At 40.8% G+C, this 26,679-nt stretch overlaps 1 protein-coding gene across 2 annotated transcripts in view; it reads right to left on the bottom strand.

Moving 5' to 3' along the window:
* Nucleotides 1–26,679, bottom strand: part of MACF1 (microtubule actin crosslinking factor 1) — a 341,765-nt gene that overhangs the window by 234,791 nt on the left and 80,295 nt on the right. Inside the window, exon 1 of one of the 2 annotated variants that reach the window (XM_065881162.1) lies at nucleotides 5,346–5,454. The exons of the other annotated variant lie outside the window; for it this stretch is intronic. Within the exon in view, the coding sequence (XP_065737234.1) occupies nucleotides 5,346–5,454 (109 nt within the window). Of the gene's footprint in view, nucleotides 1–5,345; nucleotides 5,455–26,679 lie in introns of those variants that run through there. 2 annotated transcript variants of the gene reach the window in all.

Below are 26,679 nucleotides of genomic sequence, written 5' to 3'. Positions count from 1 at the left end.
ATGACCATTTGTTTAAATATTTGCATGTCTATTACATGCGTAACAAAATTTAGGTACCACAAATGGAGGATGCACAGCTAAGTCATAAATGGAGGAATTAAAATTCACAGCAACTGCAAAAATCTACACCAAATCTCATAGGACAAAATTTAACTAGGATGCCTTTAAGTCTTATGCTGAAGGTTCAAGAAAACCAAAGGAACAGCAGCCTCTGGAGGGGAGACAGCAACAGTTCATGCACGAGGTCTGGCCATTTTATAACTTGTCTTAGGTTAATGAGACTCAATAGTGTAATGGAGCTGCTTAAAAAAAAAAAAAAGGGATGGTACAATTCTAGATTGTACTCCATATGGTCCAGATCCAGGGATTATAGCTGGTCCTCCTAGTGGGATGCTGGAAATACAAAGAACCTTAAGAGATTAGATTGTCCAACTCGTTCATTTTACAGATAAAGAAAGCAAGACCTTAGTTGTCCTTTCACAAACAAAAACTTCAAATGTTCTTCTCAAGTATATAAATAAAGCCCTTTTCTTATTTACACTACCACGACATGGATATTAATAAACTAATACACAGGGCAACTCTGTATTATTCAGTTAACCTATACTAAGCACTCACCTCAGGCCACACATCAAGCTAAGCCAAGCCCTGTAAGTATACACATGAACAGGGCATGGTTCCTGTTACAGCTTAATCTAATGATATCTTAATTCCTTCATTTATTTGTTCAAGTAACATTCATTGACATCTATTTTGTCACAGACACTTGAGAAACTGAGATGAGTAAGAGTTCCTGTTCTTAAAGATCTTACAGTCTAATAAAATCTAATTAGTGGGGAAAGAAACAAGCTGAACAAGATGACCACACAGGTTTGAACAGGAAGTATTAACAGAATGCTACTGGAACACAGAAGAGGAACTTTTATTCCAGTCAAGGAAGGCTCTCCAGAAATGATAACTACTTACCTTGAAGGACAAGCATCAAGTTGTTAAGAAGATACAGGCATTTCGGGTAGTGATCTACAAGTTTTTAAATGATGCTTGAGTACTGAGTACTGCTTGTAAGGCCAAGACAGGATGTGAAACTAGTGAACTAGGCAGGGGGCAGATCACGAAAACCCTTTTATCTCCTGATGAAGAGTTTGAACTTTCTTTTAAAAGCAGAACGAAAGCTTTAATGGATTTTAAGCAGAAGAGTGACACAGACAGCTCTGTAGTTTAGAAAGATCATTCTGGCTACAGGTAGAAGACAGACTAGGGGCGAGAGGGTGGGGGGAACACAGAGAATGGGTGAAACATTATTTCAGCAGTCCTGGAAAAGAAAAATGATGATGCAAGCTAAAACAGTAGGAAGTTTGGGGAACAATGAGATAATATATGTGAATGCAAGTGTGGACAGGGTGTACTGAAAGCTATTTGAAATTCCAAGTATTGATACTAAGTGAGTGCTAAATTCTGTCTTACAGGTATTATGGCTTCAGTACAAACTGTGTCTTCCTGTTCTTGTTTACATCTGCTGAAGAGATGGTGACTTGGGAACACCGTTGTTAAAGCCATGTACTTAATATCATATAACTAGATCTCACCAATGGACTCCTAACACCTAGAAAAAAATAGCGAATGAAAGCTAAGAAATAGTAATCAGAGATTCCTTCCCCACATTCCTGCTGTACTCCCCTCACCTCTCTACACACACGCGGCCACCACATTTTCAAAGCAAAAATAATCAATTTAACTGTCCAAAGGGAATACTAGAATGATAAGGGGTTAGGAAATTGTATGTAGTATTAGAAAGGGAAGTGTCTAGGCTAGCAAAGATAGCCTTCAAGTATAAGCAAGCCTGACACCTAGAAGAGGGAGGACAGATCTTCTTTATGCTGCAGTTACATTCCGATAAACCCAGAGCAGGTTAAAAATATCCAAAGTCGAAAGTGCATTTAATATATCCAACCTACCAAACATCAACTCTTGGCTTAGCCTACCTTAAATGTGCTCAGAACACTTACATTAGGCAAATCATCTAACACAAAGCCTATTTTATAATAAAGTGCTGGATAACTCTTGCAATTTACTGAATACCATACTGAAAGTGAAAAACAGAATGGTTGTATGGGTACAGAATGGTGGTATCAGTTGTTTACCCTCGTGATCACACGGCTGAATGGGAGCTGCGGCTGCTGCTACTACCCAGCATCAGGAGTTATGTACTGCATGTCACTAGCCTGGGAAAAAAATCAAAATTCAAAGAATGATCTCCACTAAATGCATATTGCTTTCACACCATTGTTAAAGCCAAAAAATCTAAGTCAAACCAATCTAGTTGGGGACCATCGGCATACTAGATCTTTGCCAGGCAGAACTTGGCTGATGGGTGTAAGTTACAAAGAGGCAACTTTCAGATTAAAAAAGAACTTCTCCATTACCAACATAACAAATAGTCCATCGGTTGTATGTTCTACAGAGGCCTTCAAGCAAAGGAAGAATAACTTCTGACAAGAGTGGTACTAAGTGAGAGGTTGCGTTGGTTGATATGTAAGGTCCCTTCCAGCTCTAAGAGCAATATAGAATTTGTTATCAACTTTAAGAATGGAAGAAATCTGAAATCTATACAAACACAATGAAGATTTACTAGAACATCGTATCTTAGAACCGTAGCACTAAAAGGAACCTAGCAGTTTTCAACTCTGACAGAACACTTTTTTTTTTTTGCGGTACGCGGGCCTCTCACTGTTGTGGCCTCTCCCATTGCGGAGCACAGGCTCCAGACGCGGCCGTGGCTCACGGGCCCAGCTGCTCCGCGGCATGTGGGATCTTCCTGGACCGGGGCACGAACCCGTGTCCCCTGCATCGGCAGGCAGACTCTCAACCACTGTGCCACCAGGGAAGCCCGACAGAGCACTTTTTAAAACAAATCTTACATGGAACTCAACATATATAACATATAATTTCAGTATTAAGTAGCATAAATCAATTTTATACATTCAAATTTATGTTACTTATTTTAAAGCCAAATGACATAACCAGTCAGGTAATTTTGATTGAAATTAGAGATTACTTAATTACAGTTATATCAGTCTCAGCATCTTGTTTATTTCTGTACTGTGCTTTACTGTAGGGAACCATTTTTTAAAAAACTGTTTTATACAAATAGAAACAAATAGTAACAGTTTCATAGTTTGCCTGTAACCTCAGGATATTATTCAAATAAATTAATACAAGAGCATGAAGGAATTGCAGAAATCTTTGTTTCAAAGTTAAATACCTTCAATATCTAAAAACTATGTTCATCCTATAATATGTAAATATGACTAGAAAAGTGGAACAAGCAGCACAAAACCTTGTAGTACACACTAAGCCAATATTACAATGTTATCACTTAACAATGTGTTACCCACTAACTATTAAGGACTGAACACCTGAGACTTGCCTAGAATTTATTAGGCACAGGACCTATGTTGTACAGTATGTTCTGCAATAGTGTACACACCTATTAGGGGAAGAAGAAAAAAAAAATAGAAGACACAATCTTCACCTTTTTTAATCAAGTATACAGAGATGGCGGAGGAACTTTATTCTGGTGATGTCCAGCTGGCAGGTAGTACAGTAGAGTATACACGTCATTTAAAAACACATTTTAACAGATAAAATACATCTTAAACTTGAAATTAAAATAAAATGGGTACAGAAGCTCTTAAGTACTCCTGTGAAAGTTTTAGAATCCATACTCTCCAATTAAAAAAAACACTGCTCTAATTTTACAGATAAACTGAACATAGCACATTCCCAATATAACTATTAGGTACTAGAATCAATATTGTTTCATAAAAATAAAAAGCTTTTACAACCTATTTTTCTTCTGTTTATTTCAATGTTATTTACAGCTGTTTATGAAATTAATATTCTAAAACATAAACAAGAAAGCACTTCAAAGATAGGGCTACGACTTCTAAGTTCAATAGCAAATCCTATACTGAGGATAAACTTCTTAAAATATTAATCAACTAGTGGTTTAGAAACGCCATTACCATAATGCACAGGAAAATGAAAGCAGCAACCTTTGCCTAAATAATATTTACTTTCTCATTATATATGACACAGTATATACAGCCAAATAACTCATGCCTGTCTACTCCTTTCCTTATAAGCTCAAATACAGGCTTACATTTCAGGAAAGCCACTTTGAGCTACCTTTTAAAACACACCACTACACAACCAAACATATTTCTAAATGTTTGTCTGCTTTTGCTGATACAAACACACATGGGATCTGAGTATTTAGTCATAAGCTTTTCTGGGACTTACTGGAAAGACACTGGGGGATGACTGAATCTAATTCTAATTCTGTCAAGCATCCATGAACTTCTAATAAGAAACTAAGTAATGTCATCAAACCTCCATCTTAATCGTAAGATACAAGTAACAAGTGTCTCATTAGGTTGGCTTGAAGGCAGTAAGCAGGTCACAAAGACAGGACTAAATGCACTGAGATCCAAGGGTGTACTCCAGCAAAAACTGGACTTTATTATTCCTCAACTACGGAGATTTAGAATCAGCTAAACACGGGGCTGATCCCAGCACTGGGCGTTTAGAAGCCAAAGAAATATAATGTAACAAATAATAAGGAGTGGGGGTGGGGGGTCTGCTACCACTTAGAAAAAAATTTTAATATCAGGATCCAAATATTCGCCTGGGGGAAAGAACAGTTAACTTCCTTGCATTGAACAGGATGCAGGATGGCTTGGATACACAGCGAGTAAACTGTGTAGCTGCCTGAGGGGAAAGGAACAGTTTCAACCCTATCAAAGAGAACAGAGGCACCTCAGCAAGGACACCCTGTGACCCTTTCCTCTCACTGACCTTTCCTCCTCTGCCTTTTCTCACCCAAATATACACCAAATCTAGAAACTTCTCTAACCCCACAAGTTCTCCCACATTTACACCTGAAGGAGGGTGATAGAGTTACTCTGTTTTTGGTTTTTTTTTTAAAAAAAGATCAAAAACCACTTTGAGACTGAGAAAGTAAAGAATGGAAGGGGTTGATTCTCTGAGGAAGGACAAAAGTCAGCACAATTGCCACTTCCCTCAGCCTCCAGCCCAGACATCACCTCATCCAACCAGCACCCTCCAGCCAGACGAACCTCACGAAACAGTAAAGGGGCCAGGTCCCAAACTGGTCCCAGGACAGTCTGGTTTCCTCAGTAAATCCCACTCGCACTCAGGTCTGACAGCACCCAGCCCAGAGGCTGTACTGGCCCTTTAAGGAAGGCAACTGGGAAGGCCTCCGTCATCTACCCCACCCTCGAAAGCCCCACAGCAGATTTCAAGAAGCACTGGGCACCCATTACCTGCTCTGCCTCTGGCACATCTCTTCCAGTATAGAACACCGGCAATTCCAAGAATGTGCGTCAAAATAAAGATGGTTGGTGGCAAATAAGACGAATCTAAGAGAGGCATTTCCAGGCCCGTCCTTTCTCCTCCCCTGAGTTAGCCACAAGCCCACAGCTCAGCGCAGACTCTAAATGCCTTTCTCCTGAGGTTACTGCTGTCCTGTACTATCAGCACAGAGGCAGAGGCCCACAGCTCAGTGTTGTCAGACACTTCCTGGTGGCTTCTCCTCCATCACGCCTCTGTCTTACAGCAGGCAGTAGTAGATGGGGACTAAAACTCTACAGTGTGTCTCAGACAAAGCCCAGGAAACAACTGGCCAGAGGGGGAGGGGAAAGGGAAGGAGGAACCAGGAGAGCAAAAAGGGGCGTCTAAGCTACTGCTGAGCTGACTCAAACTCTATGTTTGGCATCCTCTGTTCAGCTTAAACAAACAAGCCTCAGACCCTTCTACAAGAAGGGAGGCTGTCAGAGGACGCCACACTCTTAACTTTCCTCTCCCAGCCTGGCTGGGATGGAGCCAGAAGAAAAACGTTGCAGAAACACTAGGGAACCACTTGCAGGGAGGAGGCGAAGTACGCAGGGATGTGTAAGTGTCCACAAGTTCCCTGGCCTAGTCGGAGGGCAACCCTTCCACACCCACAACCCGGGAGGAGGTGGTAAGGGACCCAAACATCACCACAGAGAGGATCACGTGCAAAACAAGCTCCACAGAAAAGAATGCCTTCAACAAAACTAAAGCCTGCTTGCAAATGAAAACTTGATATGGACACTGTAGCAGCAACTGGAAACACTTTAACACTTACACACCCAGTAGAATGAATAAAACTAAGAGTCCTGGCAAGATATAAAGCAACTGGAAAAATGTGTCCACACAGAAACCTGTACGTAAATGTTTAGAGCAGCTTCATTCAGAATAACTAAAACTGAAAACAACCCAAATGTCCATCAACTGGTGAACTAATAAAAACTGTGGTGCATCCATACAATGGACTACAACCCAGCAATAAAAAAGGAACATACTCCCGATACATACAGCAGCATGGATGAATCTCAAAAGCATTATGCTACATGAAAGAAGCCAAACACAAAAGGCTACATGCTGTGTGATGCCATTTATATTACATTCTAGAAAAGCAAAACTATGGGGACAGAAATCAGATGAGTGGTTGCCAGGGGCTCAGGGTGAGGGAAGGGAACAGACTACCACGGAACACAAGAAAACTTTATGGGGTAATGGAAATGTTCTATTTGCTGACTCTGAGGATAGTTCCACGACTGTATACATTTGTCAAAACTCACAACATTGTAGACCGAAATGGATGGCTTTTATTGTACATAAATTATATTTCAATAAACCTAAGGAACACATTTAAAGACTAGAAAGAACTTTGTACAACCTAGGCTGAATATGCAAAGTTCTTGCAGTACCACTGCCCCTCTTCTCATCTACTTTTCTATGAAGAGATACTATATAAAATGAAGTGTGGACACACAAAAACACAGAAGACCCAACGGCCAAGAGTACATCTAACACCCAGGACCCTTCACTCAGAGAAGGGTTATGGCCTCATCTTTCTACCAAACTACTTTTTTATTTATTTCTACAGTGCCTTTTACATTATGGTATACAAACATGGTGTCTTACCACAAAAAAGCTTTAAAAATACAACCTGCTTTAATATCTCTAAAGTTACCCCCTCTTTTTTTTTAATAAAAGGGAAGGGTTTTAGATTTGAACAATCTACTAACCAGAAAGATGACAAAGGGCCCTTGATGGGGGAACTAATATTTACAATGTGTATGTTGTAATCTGGCATCAAGACCATCTACGATTTTGTGTTAACCTACATTTTATTCATCAAATATTTACCATGTACCAGGCCCTGCTCTAGGTACTGGGAACTGAGTAGTGAACAAAACAAAGATGTTGCTTTCATGGGGCTTATATGCTAGTAGGAGAATAGGAGAATACACAAAATAAACATAAACAAGTAAACATATACTGAAGGAGATGAAGAGGAGAAAGGAGAGCCAGAGGGGGGATGTTTACAGTTTTATGTACAGGATGGTCAGGGAAGGTTTCTCTACTAAGATGACATTACAAACCAACAAGTCATGTGGCTTTTTAGAGAAAGGATAAGCCCAAAAAAGAAATGAGCAAGTACAATGTCCCTGAGGCATAATTAGGCTTGGTGTGTTCAGGGGACATCAGGGAAACCAGATCGGCTGAAGCTGAAAGCGAAAGGGAGTGTCAGGAGATGAGGCCAGAGAGAGGTCGGATCATCTATGGCTGTACAGGCCATTCGTAAAGAATCTGGTTTTTATTCTAAGTGAAATGGGAAACCTTTGGAGGGCTTCCTGTGAGCAAGTGATAGGATTTAACTTAGGTTTTAAAAGGATCACTCTTGCTGCTATATTGATAACAGACTAGAGAGCAACAAGAGCGGGAGCAGGGAAACTAGTTATAATGCCATTACAATAATCCAAGTGAAAACTAGTGCCTGAGAAATAACTGAGACCAGGGTGCAGTGGCAGAGATGGTGAAATGTGGTCATATTCTGGACAAATTAAAGAGTCATCAGGGACTTCCCTGGTGGCGCAGTGGGTAAGAATCTGCCTGCCTATGCAGGTGACACGGGTTCAAGCCCTGATCCAGGAAGATCCCACATGCCGCAGAGCAACTAAGTCCGTGCGCCACAACTACTGAGCCTGTGTCTACAGCTCGCGAGCCACAACTACTGAGCCCACGTGCTGTAACTACTGAAGCCCGCGCACCTAGAGCCCGTGCTCTGCAACAAGAGAAGCCACCGCAATGAGAAGCCCGCGCCCCACAACGAAGAGTAGCCCCTGCTCGCCGCAACTAGAGAAAGCCCACGTGCAGCAATAAGGACCCAACGCAGCCATAAATTAATAAATGAATGAATGAATTTTTTTAAAAATTAATTTAAAAAAAAAAAAAATATATATATATATAAAGAATCATCAGGATCTGCTGATAGACTGGATGTGGGGTGAGCAGGGAAAAAACAGAGCTGAGAATGACTTCCAGGTTTGGGGCCTGAGAAATTAAAAGGACCGAACTGCTATTTACTGAGATGGGAAGGGCAGCCAGAGAAACAGAGGGTTTGGGGTTTACTGGTGGTTGCAGTTGTTTGGGGTGGTTTTTGTGGGGAGTGGGGTAGGAATTCCATTTTGGATACATTAACTTTGAAATGCCTAGTAGACATTCTAGTGGAATTCTGAATAAGCAATTTAATATACAAATCCAGAGTTCCGCGAGAGACCCAGGCTGTTGCTTTAAAGCCAGGAAACTAGATGAGATCACTTAGGGAGTAAACACAGAGAGAGAAAAGGTCAAGTTCAAGGACTAAGCCCTAGAAACTCTCCAACATTAGGTAGGGAAGAGGAAGAACCACCAAAGGAGACTAAAAAAAGAAGCCAGTGGATTAAAAGAACCAAAAGAGCATGCTGCCCCAGAAGCCAGGTGAAGGATGTGCTCTAAGTAGTAACTAAGCTGTTAATGTGTCAGGAAGAGGACTGAGAATTGACCATTGAATTTAGCAATGTGGAGGTCGCTAGTGACTTTAACAAGGGCAGTTTTGATGGCATGGCAGAGAAAAAGGTCCAACGGGAGTGACTCAAGAGAGAATGGGAACAATCAGTGACAGTAACTAACATCAACTCTTAGGAAGGAATTTTGCTGTAAAAGGGAGCAGAAAGAGGGATGTAGGCTCAAAAGAGAATTTTTCTTGGCATGTGAAATGTGTCAATAATTGTGCCTGCTGAAGGGAATAAGCACTAGGGAGGAAAAATTGATGGTGCAATCCAGTGGAGACTAAGCCAGAGCTCCCTCTGGAGCAGGGCTCTCTTGTGAAACAGAGCACTTCATTCATTCATTCAATTTAAAATATGGAGCATTATGCTAGACACAATGGACACAAAAATGATGATGACACCCCTCTTACTGTAGAGAAGCTCCTGAGCTGTGATGGTCAAAGAAGACAGACTTGCTTGGAAGGGAAACTGGTATTTATTAAGCAGCTACTAGAAAGCATCTTCAATCTGTTATTTCAATGTAATCCCTGTAATATCCCCTAAAATATCCCTATTTTATAAATCGAGAACTTGAGGCTCAGAAAATTCAAATTATTTTGCCCAAAGTCACAGTAAGTAAGAAGATGAACTGACATCTGAACTTTTATCTGTCTGGTTTCAAATCAATATATTTTAATCACACTGCCTCCCTTTGCTGAGAAGTTCTGGCAAAATCAGTATGTTAACCTGAAGCTAAACCATTTTAGATATTTATATGTTTGGAATACTTCCTCTTTGTACGACAAGAGCCTGTAAGTGGCTCCACCCAGCTCTAAGGGAAGAACCTCAACCTCAACACAGAATGTTACAGTGCTAGCGCTGTCTGTGTCACCACCGCGCCACACTTTTTGCAGTCTTATAAATAGCTCCACCATATTTTCATTTCCCAAAGTGAAAGCCATTTCTCTGCCTTATTCTGCTACCTGAAGCCACTGCAAAGCTGTCTTAATTAGAAAATCATATACCATGCTTGTGCCATTCAAAAACACCTAGGAAATTTGAAGGAAAAAAAAATTCAGGGACTCAAATATCAAGATACATTCTGAATCTACTGTTATTATTAGAGAAGACAATGAAAAGCACCCAAAGTAATTTATTCTTCATAAGATCTTTATAAGATGACATGATATACCTTGGATACACCATTTTTCTACATATGACAGGTTAAAACGTTTGTTTCCAGCCTTTGTGTATAGGTATGTATGCATGTTTGAAGGAAGAAAAATGAGCAGGGAAACTGCCTTTGTGAAAGTAACTTTTTCACTCAAAAAACTAAGATGGATCTGTGTGCTGTCATTTACAGGAAGTAGTTAGAAGCTGGCAGGAGGGAGCGACTACTTTTCTTTTTAGAGATCATTTCATATACAAAGAATAGGCCATTTAAAGACATATGTAGCACCCCCCAGGATATCCCTTGCTAACAGCCAATGGGAAGGGCCCCAAACCATCAGAAAGCCTTGTAAAAGCAAGACTCTGAACTTCATTAAGACTTGAGACCTGCCTTTCTATCAGATTACTTCACTCCCAAGAATTTAGGATGGTCACCCACAACCATTACCCACAAGAAATCTTGGGTAACACCCCAGAATCACTTTAGTGTCTGAGACTGAGATGAAAGCAAGCCTGTGAGAAAGGAGGCTGCATGTTTTATTCAAACTGTCATAGAGTATACCTGGTCTCAAAATTAACTGACATCCACAAGCATCAGAACTTCAGCAGATACTGACTGAAAACTTAAGACCCATATGATTAAAAGACCGAAATTTAGAAAAATAATGCGTACAAAGAGAGACTTTAAAAAAAAAAAAAAAATATATATATATATATATATAAAACTGAGATTAAAATGTTGGTGGCGAGACTAGCATATAACTAATAGGATTGGAAACCGTGGACTTCTGGAAATGGGAGGTCCAGGCCTCAAAATCTGGCCTGAGCGCTTGTCATCTGTTTCATTCTGTGAGTCCAGAAGGCAGAGGATGTGGGCTTCATAGGAGCTAATTAGGAGACATCCATGACTCCTGTCTCTAAGGTTTAGCAATATGGTATTGAGACAACAATAAACATGCAAAGGCTCAGAATGCCTGCAAAGAATTTTCTATATACCCCAGAGTTACCAAATACAATTAAGTTAGGAAAATATCCAAATTTCTTGCTCAGTAACCTAGATGCCATAAGTATTTTAGTAGAATGGCAATTACAGGCCCAATCTGAAGCCAGGCTGCTTCAGTTCAAATCCAGACTCTACTATATATGCCACATTAGCACCTGTGGGCAAGTTACTTAAATGACTTCAAGGAACCTCAATCTCCTCACCTGTAAAATGATGACAGTAATAGTACCTGCCCCACAGAGTTGTAGTGAGTATTAAATGAGTTAATGTATTTAAAGTGTTTAGATAGTGCCTGGCACATAGTATGTGCTCAATAAATATTGCCTATTATTATCATTATTTGGAGGAACAGCAAACAAACTACATCTGATCACAAGACTTCTGAATACTGCTCAGACTTTACAAAACCTTGGTAAACTGATACTTTACCTAACCTATAACCAAAATTACCGAATCTAATTTACCTGATCCCAGTCTCCAACCTGCCAACCCTATCCTCATTCATTGTGAGATTAATCTCCCTGAAGCATGCATAATGACTGGTGCATCTTAAGTGCTCAATAAATGCTCATTTGTAATTTAATTCTAAAGTTTTCAATTCTCCACAGTCAGCAAATTAAGTTCAAAACTCTCTGGCTTTACAATATTTCCCTCGCTTACCCTGGATTGTACTGTATTTCCTTCCCATCTCCGCAAGTCAAAGTCCCACTCCTATGGGTCAGTTTAAACCAGTACTTCCACAGAATTTTCCCTGGTGACTCCCTCCATCCCAGTTAGAAGTAAACACCTCCCTTGAATTTATACTTTAATGTTTCTCTCTCATAACATTTAGCAGTTTCTACTTTATAATATAGTTGTGTGTATATTTTGACTCCACTGAAGTTTTTGAAGTTAGATGAATGTCTCCTGTATAAAATCTCATCACTAAATAACTACTTGTGGAATGAGTGAATAAATGAATGAATGAATGAACAAAAAGCAAGAGGATCTGAAGAGCACTGTGAGGGCCAGGAGTACAAGGGGGGAGCAAACTAGAAAGAGTAAAACTGGGTCCAACAAATCATGAAGATTCCCAAAATATAAGCATTCCTTGAGAATCCATCTATTTTCACCACAAAAACATACACCAGAGAGCAAGTGCCTGGAAAACTGTTCATCTTATGGCAGAAATAACTCAATATGCTCCTCTAGTTTAAGAGAAAAAGTTAATTTATTGATTCAGAAATTCCACTTCTAGAAGTCTCTCCAGATACGGATCCTGTCCAACAGCCAAACTCTCCCCAAGACCCGTTCTTCTCTTTCCTTCTCTCTCCCTCTTCCCAGCACTCTAAACTTAACATAATCTGTTAGCCAAACCTCGACTCAAATTCTGACTTCATGGTTTCTAGCTGTATCTTTGGACCAATTACTTAATCTCTTTAATCCTCAATTTCTCCATCTGTAAAATGGGGATAATAAAATTACCTCTTCACAGTGTTACAGTGTGAATTAGGTGAGAAAATGCATGGGCTATTCGGCATGCAGTAAGCACTATTAACTATTTTTTAAAAATTAAACATTCCCTCATTAATGTTAACTATTGTTATCATTGTTCCTACACTAGAATATTTATGCCCTAGCAAAGCATCAAATCATCTTCAGTGGCCAGTGCAAGGAGGTAAGTCAAAGCAAAGTGGGTGGTATTTAACAGCTCTAAACCACCAACTCCATGAATAAAACAAATTGAGCTTCAATGGCACTGCTTCAGAAAGGAAAAAGACAAGAATATTAGTCAACCTTAGTATCCATATTACCATTTTAAATAATCCCTCTCTTTGGGGTTCTGTTTCCCCCAAGAAAGTAAAAATAATAAGATCTAGCCATTAAACTTTTTCCAGGATACTCCGAGAGTCAGTATCTTAAGTAAATGGAGAAAAGATGATACAAGAATAAGAAGCCCTGTCTATGGGGGTTGCTTGTGAATTTTGCCAAGGCTGTTATTTTTGTCCAGAAATATCTGTCATTCCAAGTAAATGCACACTGAAGCAGAGTTATCATCTTACTCATATCCCGCCTAAATGCATTTTTTAAATGCTTTTCCAGATAAAAACAAAAAATGGTCTCAATGGGAAATGTCTTTTTGTGTGGTCTGGCTAAGAACACGTGATCAACTTCAGTTTTCCTGAGATACCAGAAAATCAAGAACGCAAGAGTAGAATAAGCATGCAGCTGACAGAGGGGTCAGGAGCTCAACAATGATGTAACCGGGCAGGCTTGAGAATGCCTAAGGTAGCAACATTCAAGGCTCAGAAGAGTCCAGGCCAAGATAAGAGGTAGGTAAGAGAGACCAACTTAAACTATTTATCCATGGAAACCAAGCTTTGCACACAAACAAAGAGCTAATTTTAGATCTCTCTGAGACAGTTTTCCACATCCTGGCAGTAGCCCTAAGTGAAAAAGATGTAGAACTTGCCCACTAAAGACAAAGACAGATTTTTCAGCTTCTTTCCACTTGTGAACACTTGGAGCCTGCTCCAAACCCTAATTCAACACAAGAATTATTTTAGTCTTTCTCAGGAGAGTCTACCACCAGGCTCTGCTTACCTTCTAATAAAACCTTCTGCTCTCATGACCCCTTACCTGGGTCCAAGGACCAAAGTCAAATGAAACATGGCTAGTAGGATCTCTCCTGACAGTATCACTTCATAATTATGTGACCTTAGGGAAGCCACTTAATGTTTCTGAACTTTGGGTTCCTAATATGTACAATGTGTATATAAATCCTGTTTCTCAGCATTGTTGATAAGATTAAATAAGGCATATATGAAAAGTATGTAGGTATACATCAGATACTTAATAAACAGTTTTCTCCCCCATCTCCTTTCATTTTCTTTAAAAATTGCTCTTCAAATCTTACTCATAAAATCAATTCCATCTCAGCCTTTGGAATAATCTGCTCTTCAAATACTTAATGATCCACAACGTTCTTTTTTATAAAAATGTATTTATTTTATTTTATTTTTTTTTGGCTGCATTGGGCCTTCGCTGTTGCACGGGGGCTTTCTCTTGTTGCAGCAAGCGGGGGCTACTCTTTGTTGCGATGCGCAGGCTTCTCACTGCGGAGCATGGGCTCTAGGTGCACAGGCTTCAGGAGTTGTGGCACGTGGGCTCAGGAGTTGTGGCTCATGGACTCTAGAGCGCAGGCTCAGTAGTTGTGGCGCATGGGCTTAGTTGCTCCGCGGCATGTGGGATCCCCCTGGACCAGGGCTCGAACCTGTGTCCCCTACACTGGCAGGAGGATTCTTAACCACTGTGCCATCAGGGACGCCCATCCACAACGTTCTTAAAACAAGTTCACATCTTTTGTTTCTGCTCTAATATAAAAAAAAAAAATAGTAGTACTCTGTACAATAAAGACAAGGAATCTATCTGATTGGTCTATCATAGGATTAGGAGTTTCTCTCATTTAGAGCTTAATACCCCAGTGACCCCTACTGGACAAAGACAGATGCAGAAGACTGAATTTTATAACCAAGACAGAGACTGTGTGATTGCTTTATTCTAGTGAAACCCTTACACACAGAACTTAATATTACACAAGCTCAAGCTTGCCTCAAAACCCACATACACCCATAACATAGAAGACTGTCAGCTCATTCCTTTCACAGGAGACATCATCACCACAATCTGGTTGGCTTACTGGCGCCCCCAACTGGATGCCCAGTATTCACAGCTTTGTGATGAGTCCTTAAAGAGAAAAGCACAGGCAGAGAAGGAACAGTCACTGGCACACAACTCCTACCCAACCCCACCCCCACCCACCCCCCGCCCGCCGCCGCTACCCTGCAATTTTTCCATTCCCTGAGCTGACTCACTCTCACTCTCCCCGCCCGCAGCCAGGGCCACTGTGTGTGCCTGGTAATGCAATGCATCCTCCCAGCTGCCTCTGACTTAACGAGTAATAAAAGGAAATGTGGGTAACAGTTTTAATGGAAGAGAACACACAACACACACCCCGTCCTGGAAACAGTGATAGCTCCTCTCAACCCCCTGCAGGGACTCAGCTATAGTGAATTCCCTCCGATGACAGCCAAGTGGCAATGAAGAAACAGGCAAAGGCAGAAACAACCAATGAGTACATCTAAAATCTGAGAACCACGGTTTCTATTTTGGATAAAACCAAAAGGGATGGGCATGAAGCAGAGCCCAGCCCAGCCTACTGGTCAGTTCTGGTTCATTCCACCATAGACTGCTTGTCTAGCAACAGCTCTGCCCAATGGAGACTGCAAGCCAGCCCCAGCATCAGACCGTCTGCTATCATGCAGCCTTATACTGCGAGGCAAAGCACGATGAAAACCACATCTCAGAGGAAGAGGCTCAGCCTCTTAATTACCTGCCCATCCACCCTCAAGTGCCCAAAGTAGGGAGTGAGGAAAAGAATGGCACCTGGCTTTTTTGATTAGTGACTGGCACAGTTGATATTCAATAAATCCTAAATGGACCACAGCTATTGTTCAACTTTCTCCCAACAGATATTCCTAGATCTTCTAACCCCTTAGACAGGATGAATCTATGGAGCCATCTCAAACATTCTTGAAATGACTGCCAAGAGCTAAATAACTCAGTGAAATCAAAGAGAATCTTTGACACAGACAATCTACCTTAAAGTACTTCAAGCAATAATCCTTGATGTATTATCAAACAGCAAAACTTTAACTAGGACCCAACTAGACTGGGTCTGCCCCCTACTGTATGCACTCTACTACTGAAGAAGAAAAAGGATCACCCCACATAACATCGTAATCGGATTTTTTTTAATTTTCCTGAAATCAGGGCATTTTCAGTTCAGTTGCTTATATTTTTCTCACCTATAATCCATGGGTCCTGAGGCCTTGGAAGAAAACTATTATGCAACTCAATTTTTGACAAAATTCAGAATATTCAATATCCTGATTTGTCAAAAAAAAAAAAAAGAATGAAACAGAAAGTGCATTCTGGTTAACTCTGGATTAACCAGAATATTTAATTAAGCATATATCAGATTTTATCACTACATTTAGCAGTTTGAGAGCTAGATGATGAGGTTACAGCTCCAGTTCAGTCCCTAGCTTATTATATGACTCTAGCATCGTTTAATCACACTGGATCTATTTATTTATTCATAAAATGATTTGATAGTCTAGATCTCTAAATTCTTTTCCAGTTCTAAAATTCTGCGGTTCTGTGAAATATTTAGTTGCCTAGGTTCTATGTTGTTACCAACAACAGAAAATTTACAAACTAGTCTTACACTATCCTTGAAGAGTTCACAATCCAACAGGGAAGCGGTAAGTGCATAAAAAATGATAGTATAAGGCAATATATGCTTTGTCATGAGGAGGGCAAGACCACAAAAATTCAGTAACGGAACTTTAGTAACTCAGTCAATGGAATGGTCATTATGCGGGAGGGGGGCGGGGGGAAAGGCTTCCATGGATTGGGGGCCTGGAAGAATATGTAGGATTTCAACAGTCTGAAATAAGAAGAGTAGACATTCCAGGAGGAGAGATGGCACAAGCAAGATTATGGAAAAAAGGAAGAAACAAGCGAAGCTAGAGCACAGGGTTTGTGTATTTGAGAGAGAGAAGGAGAAGTTGGGAAGATTCACTTCTGCCCACCTTAGGTTACACATGGCAGACTTAATATGCAATTTATCTCCACTCCCTTCTGAAATCTCAGAAAAATGACAGTAAAGGAATAAAAATGGCACAAAACCACAGGAATAAAGAATTCAAAATATCAAGAGAAATTTGACAAACTGGAGAATGGAAAGATAAATGGTACCTGATTTAAATTTCCACTTTCTGTTTCTGCTAAGCGCTTGTGGGGGACGGGGTGGGGGGGTGGGGGGGCGACAAGGCAAACAGTGCAGCAGAACTCCAGAAAGACTCAAGAATTAGAAGCACTAGGTACCCCTGAAGGCCTGGGGGGAGGGGAAGAAGAGCTGCAGGGTGAGGCAGAACACAGGCTGGTTGAATGTCTTCAGGCTCACATGAGGTCAGAAGTGAGGCACCTCACTGAAAACAGTAACATTAAATGAAATTTGACATAATGAACAACAAGACTCTCCCCCTGCCCTATTGCCCTGCTTGGCAACCCCAGAGACCTGGCTTCCAGGCTAAAGAGGTCCCAGATAGGAGACCAGCTAGTTCCTCCCAGGGGAAATGGACCTCCCCTAGCTGGTCATTCAGTAGAGCATACCAGGCAACAAGCCCCACCAATCAGCTTTTTAGGCTTCCAATCAGCTTTTTTAGGGGCTAACTCTTAATTATGAAGATCACCAAGAAACATCAGACATTCAGAGTCTCTAATATGAAAGACAGAGACCAAAAGAACAAACAGAATGAGCTTGAGACAGAGACAATACTGGAAGCAGAGGAAAACACTGACAATTAATACCTTCAGAGTCCTAAAAGGCAATATTGCTATAAGACAAGAACAAGTATATAAAAAAGGAACATGAAGAGAATAAGGGGTGAAATGCTTAAAATAAAAACTACGAGAGAAAAAATAAATAATTCAAAGAAGAGTTGGAAGGTGGAGCTGAGAATCTTCACCATAAATAAGAACAAAAAGAGACAGAGGAATATAGAGTGGGGGGAGAGGACAGAAAATCAGTCGAGTCCAATACCCAACTAATACCAGAAGGAGAAAATGGAAGAGAGGAAATTATCAAAGAACTAATAAACGGAAGATGTGTTTTCAAATAAAGAAGATCCACAGAGAACTCAACTCAGCAAATGAAAAAAGATCCTCATCAATGTACATCATCATAATATTTCAGAATACCAGGGATAAAAATAAAATCTCAAAAGCTATCAAAAGAAAACAGATCACAAAACAAAAGTCAGGAACCAGAATGGCACAGGACTTCTCAAGAGCAACACTGAAAGCCAGAAGAAGGAACACCTTCAAAATTCTGATGGAAAGTCATTTGTAACCTAGAACCATGCCCAAACCCCTCATGAAATGAAAAGTAGAATAAAGACATTTTCAAATAAGCAAAGTCTCAAAAATATTAACCTCTCATGTATCCTTTCTCAGGAAGCTACTCTAAGATATATTCCAATGAAGAGATGGAGTAAACCAAGAAAACTGACTGCATGAGATCCAGGAAACATGGCATCCAATACAGAAGAGAGGCAAAGGAATTTCCTAGTATGATGATGAAGGGAAGTCTCAGGGTGACAGCTTTACTAAAGGCTACAGGTGGAGAACACAAAGCTCTTGCGGGATGTCTCCAAAGAAAATATTGAACCAAAAGATTATCTGACATGTTCCAACATACTAAGAGTTGTCTCAGAGTCCTGTAGGAGAGTGTGGAGATAGGTACATAGAACAGTAGGCAAATGATAAAAATAGGGCAATTATTAATTCCAGGAAAAAAATTTTTAAAGTTGGTCAAGAAAGGAAATGTAATTATAGAATACCATGTGGCTCAGCTTTAAGCAATGTTTATATAATCATAATAATCTAAACACTGAGTAGCAGGCAATGGTAGTAATGTATAACAGCAGAAAGAAGGGGGAGGGGACTGTGTAAAGGGGACAGGGATGAAAGAACTGAACCCTAATTTCCTAGAGTAGAACAGCAACAGATAATGTCTAAAACTGAAAATTCAAGAATAACTAGTAGAAGGGTATATTTAAGAAGTGTAGTGGAAAATGCTAAAAGAAACAGCTAGAAGACTTGGAAGCAGTTCTCAGACGTGCAGAGGGATAGAACAGATTACTTTTGTTAGAAGCCTCATAGTAATATTTGACCTTTTAAAATTAGAATAAATATCATTTTGCTAAATACAATTTTATAGAAAGTTGCACTGGATTATGAAAGGTCTTAAGTGACAATATGAGTTTGGATTTTATTTATTCTATAGGTGATGATGAGCCCCTAAAGGAGTCCTTTTCCTTCCCCACCAAAAAAATCAAAGAGATGTTTGGGATCCCAGCTCATACGTGGACTCTCTTAACATTCTGGTTAATTGGCATATCAGAATAGTTCTCCCTTATCACTGCCCAACCTCATGATTAAAGGCCTTGAGCTCATAACCAAAGGGAGAGAGGACCTGTATGTATTATGGGGCAGATATAAAGAACATGTTCAGGTCAAGACTGCTGCTTCTGCTCAGTGAGTCAGGTGGTGATTTCTGAAACACTGTCATCACAAATTATCCTCAAGGGGCTCCCATATCAAACCCACCCTACAGAATATTTTCCCCTGGGTTCTTTGGTACTTCAAGTTAAAAGTCTCTTCTAATGACTTGTTATTTCATGGAGAGATACAGAGAGAAGCACAACTAGCAGGGAGGAGGAATAGTGCTAACTGGGGCCCAAGGAAGCCCAGCACCCTTCTCTAAGAAACAAGCTGTCTGATTCATATCCTTCATACCCTACTCCAAAGATCAGCTTTAGTCCCACAGTGTATCTAGTAGTATTGTCCAAAAACAGAACTCATGATCAGCCAGAGGATGCAACAATTAAAGACAGCCCCAAGTAATAAATAAAGCTGTCCTCCCTCCCTTTCCAGTTTCAGGGGTTTTCTTTTTTGTTTGTTTGGGGGTTTGTTTTTGTTTTTGTTTTTTCTTCTTGCTTACGATATACCTTAAAGAGAGGCAATACCTATTTCTTGGCAGCATCCTATGCTACCTAAAGGTCCCCATCTCCACGCCACTTGCAGATGAACAGTACATAAAGCACAAAAGCAGAAATTGATATTGCAAAGCTGTCTCTCCCCAGATATTCCTTGAGACCTGAATCCTCAGGCAGAGTACTAGCAATAAATACCCTCTCTTTTACCTTTTTGTAAACGGCTGATTTAGCCTCCAACCTCACAATCACACAGACTCTGGTAGGTGCTAAAACACAGTGATGACAAGGAGCACTCCTTACAGTCTTAATGTAAATGGGAGCCTGAACCAACCTGAGTGCTTATATGAAAAGATTGGGAAACTTATCTATCTGTCCTCCTGACTGTAAGTTTCCCCCACTTACCAGCTTCATCCTACACACCAAGCAGGGGAACCAACTCAAAGAAGAAAAATAAAAAACAGGAAACTTAGCTAAAATTAGAGCAAAGATCCAGCCTTTGCCAAAACACTGGAGGGAACCAGAGCACTTCTGGCAATAAGATAAAGTCCCTGAGATCTGACCTTCTGATATCTAGGCAAGTTCCTGTATCTATTGATAATACCTCAGGGGAAATGCCACACCTCGAGCCACCATGAGCATGTGATTTTCAATTCTCAAGACACAGACCCTACAAGCCATGGAGCTGATGCACAGATTACAGGAGCCCATACACACCACACCATGTGTGAAATAAGTCCATGACTGGCACCGGATGTCATGAGATGTCTCACCCAGATAGAAACACAGTACACCTAAGACAGGCATAGACTTGCATGCTCTGAAAGCACTGAACAGCACTGCCCGCACCAGGGCTCATGAGAAAGGAACTGAAAAACAGGTGACGTTTCTTGTGATCCATGCCAGTCAATCATTCTGACTACCTTGGCAACCATACTACCCAACACCTCCCTCTAGCATCTCAATCAAGGTTCCTGTCTCCACCTGCTCCTCTGACATCATCCTGTCATTATATTTTCTTTGAAATTCCTCTGATGAAAAATGAGTCACCTCTTCCTGCCAACACAGGCCTAAGCCTCTATCAGGCAAGTCGTTCTCGTGTGTCAATCTTCTGGGGGCAAGGCGCCACCCAGAGGCTCCTTCAGCTACCTCCATACCTCCCAGGAAAGAATGCCTCAGAGCAAGATCAACAGCCAGGAGGAAAAATGAATCAACGAATCAATGAATCAATGAAAAGAATCAACGTTCTTGGTGGAAGTGGGAATGGGGCCTGGGACCCAAAACATAAACTAACTATTCCAGTGGGACACACAGTTGAGAGGATAAATACGCACTAAGGTAGGGCACAGACAGTCACACTTAAAACTTGCAAAGGCTTCAACCTCAGAACATTCACCTTAAAAGATTTGGTTCCTGATACAAAGTGCCATCAGCTATTCTCCTGCAAGAAATAATTGCAAATATAATTTCTCACCTCAAGTTGAGAAAGGCTTTCAGGCAAGTCACCTGCCCTATTTTATTTTCATTTTTTAACATCTTTACTGGAGTATAATTGCTTTACAATGTTGCGCTAGTTTCCCCTGTATAACAAGGTGAATCAGCTATACATATACATATATCCCCATATCTCCTACCTCTTGCGTCTCCCTCCCACCCTCCCTATCCCACCCCTCTAGGTGGTCACAAAGCACCAAGCTGATCTCCCTGTGCTATGCAGCTGCTTCCCACCAGCCATCCATTTTACATTTGGTAGTGTATATATGTCAATGCTACTCTCTCACTTCTCCCAGATTACCCTTCTCCCTCCCAGTGCCCTCAAGTCCATTCTCTACATCTGCATCTTTATTCCTGTCCTGCCCCTAGGTCCATCAGAACCATTTTTTTCTTTTTTTTAGATTCCACATATATGTGTTAGCATACGGTATTTGTTTTTCTCTGCCTGACTTACTTCACTCAGCATGACAGACTCCAGGTCCATCCACCTCACTAGAAACAGTTCAATATCGTTTCTTTTTATGGCTGAGTAATATTCCATTGTATATATGTGCCACATTTTCTTTATCCATTCATCTGTCGATGGACACTTAGGTTGCTTCCATGTCCTGGCTATTGTAAACAGTGCTGCAATGAACATTGTGGTACCTGTCTCTTTCTGAATTATGGTGGTTTTCTCAAGGTATATGCCCAATAGTGGTATTGCTGGGTCATATGGTAGTTCTATTTTTAGTTTTTTAAGGAACCTCCATACTGTTCTCCATAGTGGCTGTATCAATTTACATTCCCACCGACAGTGCAAGAGGGTTCCCTTTTCTTCACACCCTCTGCAGCATTTATTGTTTGTAGATTTTTTTTTTTTTTTTTTTTTTTTTGCAGTACGCGGGCCTCTCACTGTTGTGGCCTCTCCCATTGCGGAGCACAGGCTCCGGACGCGCAGTCTCAGCGGCCATGGCTCACGGGCCCAGCCGCTCCGCGGCATGTGGGATCTTCCCGGATCGGGGCACGAACCCGTGTCCCCTGCATCGGCAGGCGGACTCTCAACCACTGCGCCACCAGGGAAGCCTGTTTGTAGATTTTTTTGATGATGGCCATTCTGACCGGTGTGAGGTGATACCTCATTGTAGTTTTGATTTGCATTTCTCTAACATTAGTGATGTTGAGCATCCTTTCATGTGTTTGTTGGCAATCTCTATACCTTCTTTGGAGAAATGCCTATTTAGGTCTTCCGCCCATTTTTGGATTGGGTTGTTTGTTTTTTTTGATATTGAGCTGCATGAGCTGCTTGTATATTTTGGAGATTAATCTTCTGTCAGTTGCTTCGTTTGCAAATATTTTCTCCCCTTCTGAGGGTTGTCTTTTCATCTTGTTTATGGCATAACAGCTTTATTGAATTTCATTCACATACTATACCCATACCTTTTAAAGTATATAATTCAATGGAAGCATATTCACAGAATTGTGCACCACCACCACCGTGTAATTTTAGAACATTACCCCCCAAAGAAACCCTATATCCATCAGCAGTCATTTCCCATTCCACCCTCCCCTAACCCCTGGCAACCACTAATCTACTTCTTTCTCAATGAATCTGCCTACTCTGTAAATGGAGTCATACAATATGTGGTCTTTTGCGTCAGGCTTCTTTTGCTTAGCAGAACGTTTTCAAGTTGGCTCCTTTCTCTTAGCGTATTTTCAAGTGTGATCCATGTTAGCACCAATTAGTACTTCATTCCTTTTTATTGATGAATAATATTCCATTGTATGGATACGCCATATTTTGCTTATCCATTCATCAGTTGATGGATATGTGGGTTGTTTCCATTTTTTTAGCTATTATGAATAATGCTGCTATAAGCATTTGTGTACAAGTTTTGTCAGATATACATTTTCATTCCTCTTGGACATATACTTAGTGGAATTGCTGGATCATTTGGCAACTCTGCCTTTAACTTTTTGAGGAAACACCAAATTGTTTTCCAAAGCAGCTACACTGTTTTACATTCCCACCAGCAATGTATGAGGGTTCCAATTTCTCCACATCCTCTGTGTCTTTTTGATTATAGTAACCATTCTAGTGTGTATGAAGTGGTACCTCACAGCAGCTTTGACTTGCATTTCCCTAATGACTAATGATGTTGAGCATCTTTTCATGTGCTTATTGGCCATTTATATATCTTCTTTGGAGAAATGTCTATTCAAATCTCATGCCCGTTTGTGATTAAGTTATTTGTCTTCCTACTGTTAAGTTCTAAGAGGACTTAATATATTTTAGATCTAAGTCCCGTATTATATATATGATTCACAAATATCTTCTCCCATTCTGTGGGGTGTCTTTTCACTCCCCTAATAGTATCCTTGGAAGCACAAAAGTTTTTAATTTTGACCAAATCTGATTTATCTACTTTTTTCTTCTGTTGCTTGTGCTTTTGGTGTCATAGTCAAGAAACCACTGCTTAATCCAAGGTCACAAAGATTTATTACTAAATTTTCTTCTAACAGTTTTATAGTTTTAGCTCTTACACATAGGTCTATGAGCCATTTCGACTTAACTTTTGTACATCGTATGAGGTACGGGTCCAACTTCATTTTTTTACATATGGATATCCATTTGTCCCAGTATAATTTGTTGAAAAGAGAATTCTTCCCACATTGAACTGTCTTGGCACTTCTGTCAAAAATCAACTGACCATAAATGTAGGGGGTTATTTTTAGATTCTCAATTCTATTCCATTGATCTAAATCTCTATTCTTATACCATTACCACACTGTCTTAATTACTGTAGTTTTGGAGTAAGTTTTCAAATTTGGAAGTGTGAGTCCTCCAATTTGTTCCTCTTTTTTCAAGATTATTTTGGCTCTTATGGGCCCCTTGCATTTCCATATGAATTTTAAGATCAACTTGCCAATTTCTGCAAAAAAAAAAAAGCCAGCAGGGATTTTGGTAGGGACTGATTGATCTGTAGATCAATCTGGGGAGTACTGCCATCTTAACAATGTTAAGTCTTCCAATTCATGAACGTATAAAATAAAAAGGAATCTGAGCCACTGTTTTCTGATACTTTGAGACAAAACTACTCAAATTTCCTTAGACTCTATCAAATATTAAATATACTGGAGACACTTGATTTTGAAGATTCCTCCCCAAAAGAAGTGATATGCTATGCTGCGGAGCAACTAAGCCCGTGAACCACAACTACCGAGCCTGCGCTCTAGAGCCCACGAGCCACAACTACCGAGCCTGCGCTCTAGAGCCCACAAGCCACAACTACCGAGCCTGCGCTCTAGAGCCCACGTGCCACAACTACCGAGCCTGCGCTCTAGAGCCCACGTGCCACAACTACCGAGCCTGCGCTCTAGAGCCCACGAGCCACAACTACCGAGCCTGCGCTCCAGAGCCCACGAGCCACAACTACCGAGCCTGCGCTCTAGAGCCCACGAGCCACAACTACCGAGCCTGCGCTCTAGAGCCCACGAGCCACAACTACTGAGCCTGCGCTCTAGAGCCCACGAGCCACAACTACTGAGCCCGCGCGCATAGAGCCCATGCTCCGCAACGAGAGGCCACTGCAATGAGAAGCCCACGCACCGCAACGAAGAGCAGCCCCGCTCACCACAACTAGAGAAAGCCCACACACAGCAACGAAGAACCAACACAGCCAAAAAATAAAATAAAATAAGACAATATTAAATAAATAAATAAATAGAAGTGATATGCTAAAAGATACTGATTAAAGCCACAACATGTCTTTCATACTGCAAAGCAACACATTACGCTGTATAACAAGTTTCCAAAACAGCTGAGCACCCAAAGTCCTAAGACCTAGAGACTTAGCCAAGCATACTAGTGCTGAAAGGAACAGCAAAGGCCCTGTGCTCTGCCAGGCCCCACTGGCCTTGGCTCATTCCACTTCAGTAAAGGAAAAAGGATGGAATAACCATGAGCCACTTCTCCACCACATATGCCTCAAATATGACAAAATAAAAAGTGTTCAGAAATTAATATCTTCCTTTATATAAATTGGCCACAAATCATTCCTGAGAGAAATAAACCTCTGCATCAGTATTAGAGTAGGAAAACAGAAATTTTATATAAAATGGACTTGAATGTAGCAATCCAGTTGGAAGAAGAGAAGCAATCATAGTAAGTCTTAATTCTACATTTATATATAAACTCTTTTCCCTTAAATTTCTTTATTTAGAGTGGCTGAGGAGGGGGAGGTGATGAAGACTATGGGGAGGGGGGCTAAAGGCCCTCTTAGCTCTCCTTTGGGTTGCTACTACACTTACCAGACAGGAATAAAGGCAAAGAATAACATAACTTCATATTACAATATATAAACTATACAATTAACATGTAGTTAAATAGGCAAAAAGCTAATCAAAGGCAATCTAAACCCTACCATCAACTCTCACCTCTCCAGTCACACAGCAAAACTCCTACTTTTTTCCTTTTTCTTGGCCGCCTGGCATGTGGGATCTTAGTTCCCCAACCAGGGATCAAACCCACAACCCTGCAGTGGAAGCGTGGAGTTCTTAACCACTGGACTGCCAGGGAAGTCCCACAAAGCTCCTACTTTCAAACACAATTAAACGCCTACGGTGTGTGCCAGACAATGATCTTTACATACATAACTCTAATCCTCTCTAATTCTAACTCTTTCAAGTAGGAATTATCACGCCCATTTTATAGAAGACGAAACTGAGACTTACAGAGATTAAGTAACTTGCTCAGGATTATACAGCTAATAAGTAGCAGAGCTGGGATTCAAACCCAGGCATCTTCAATTCCTTATCTGGTGCTTTTCCCACTAGTCCAGTGGCTTTCCAAATATCCCAATCGCCTATCTGTGCTTTATCCTAAGACCTTCAAGGAAGAGAAGACACAGAAGGGAGTCCCACTCCAACTGTTCTGGGTGAAACTGGTTTTCCCAGACCAATTAAAGCAACATAGGGGAGGTAGGGAAAGAGGCAGAGGTGAAGTGGGGTGAGAGAGAAGGGGAGAGGGGGAAGGGGGAAGGGGAAGAGGGAGAAATATGACCAAAGACAAAGATGGACATCAGTAAAGAAGTATGTGTGGGAGTTCCCCTTACAACTAAAAATGAAACTGAACAAGGGCAGACAAACTCTGGCCAACAAAGATGACCTCAGTCAAACTTTCTTTCCTGATGATTTCCATTTCTCCCCTGTAAACAGGAGTTAAAATATCACTTAATCACTGCTTAATTATTCTCCACAAGTTCACTGCGCTTTAACTCCTTATATTCTGACAGTCTCCAGCATGCTCCTAAAACATCCAGGAAGGGAACTAAAGAAACCATCAAGAGATGGCTAAAGCTGACAAGAAAGCAGAAGGAAACTTTCAATAAGCGTAAGGCTCCAAAACCACTTTACCAAGCCGGAAGTATTATATTAAGCTCACAGGCCACCTGTTCCTTCAGCTTTCCAATCTGACACCTACTTCATGCCATGGCCGTGGCTCATGCAG

Source organism: Phocoena phocoena, chromosome 1 (genome assembly GCF_963924675.1).
Source record: "Phocoena phocoena chromosome 1, mPhoPho1.1, whole genome shotgun sequence".
In the NCBI taxonomy this organism is placed as follows: Eukaryota; Metazoa; Chordata; class Mammalia; order Artiodactyla; family Phocoenidae; genus Phocoena; species Phocoena phocoena.
The sequence above is the reverse complement of the archived record's forward strand: the minus strand, read 5'-3'. Positions and strand labels throughout refer to the sequence as shown.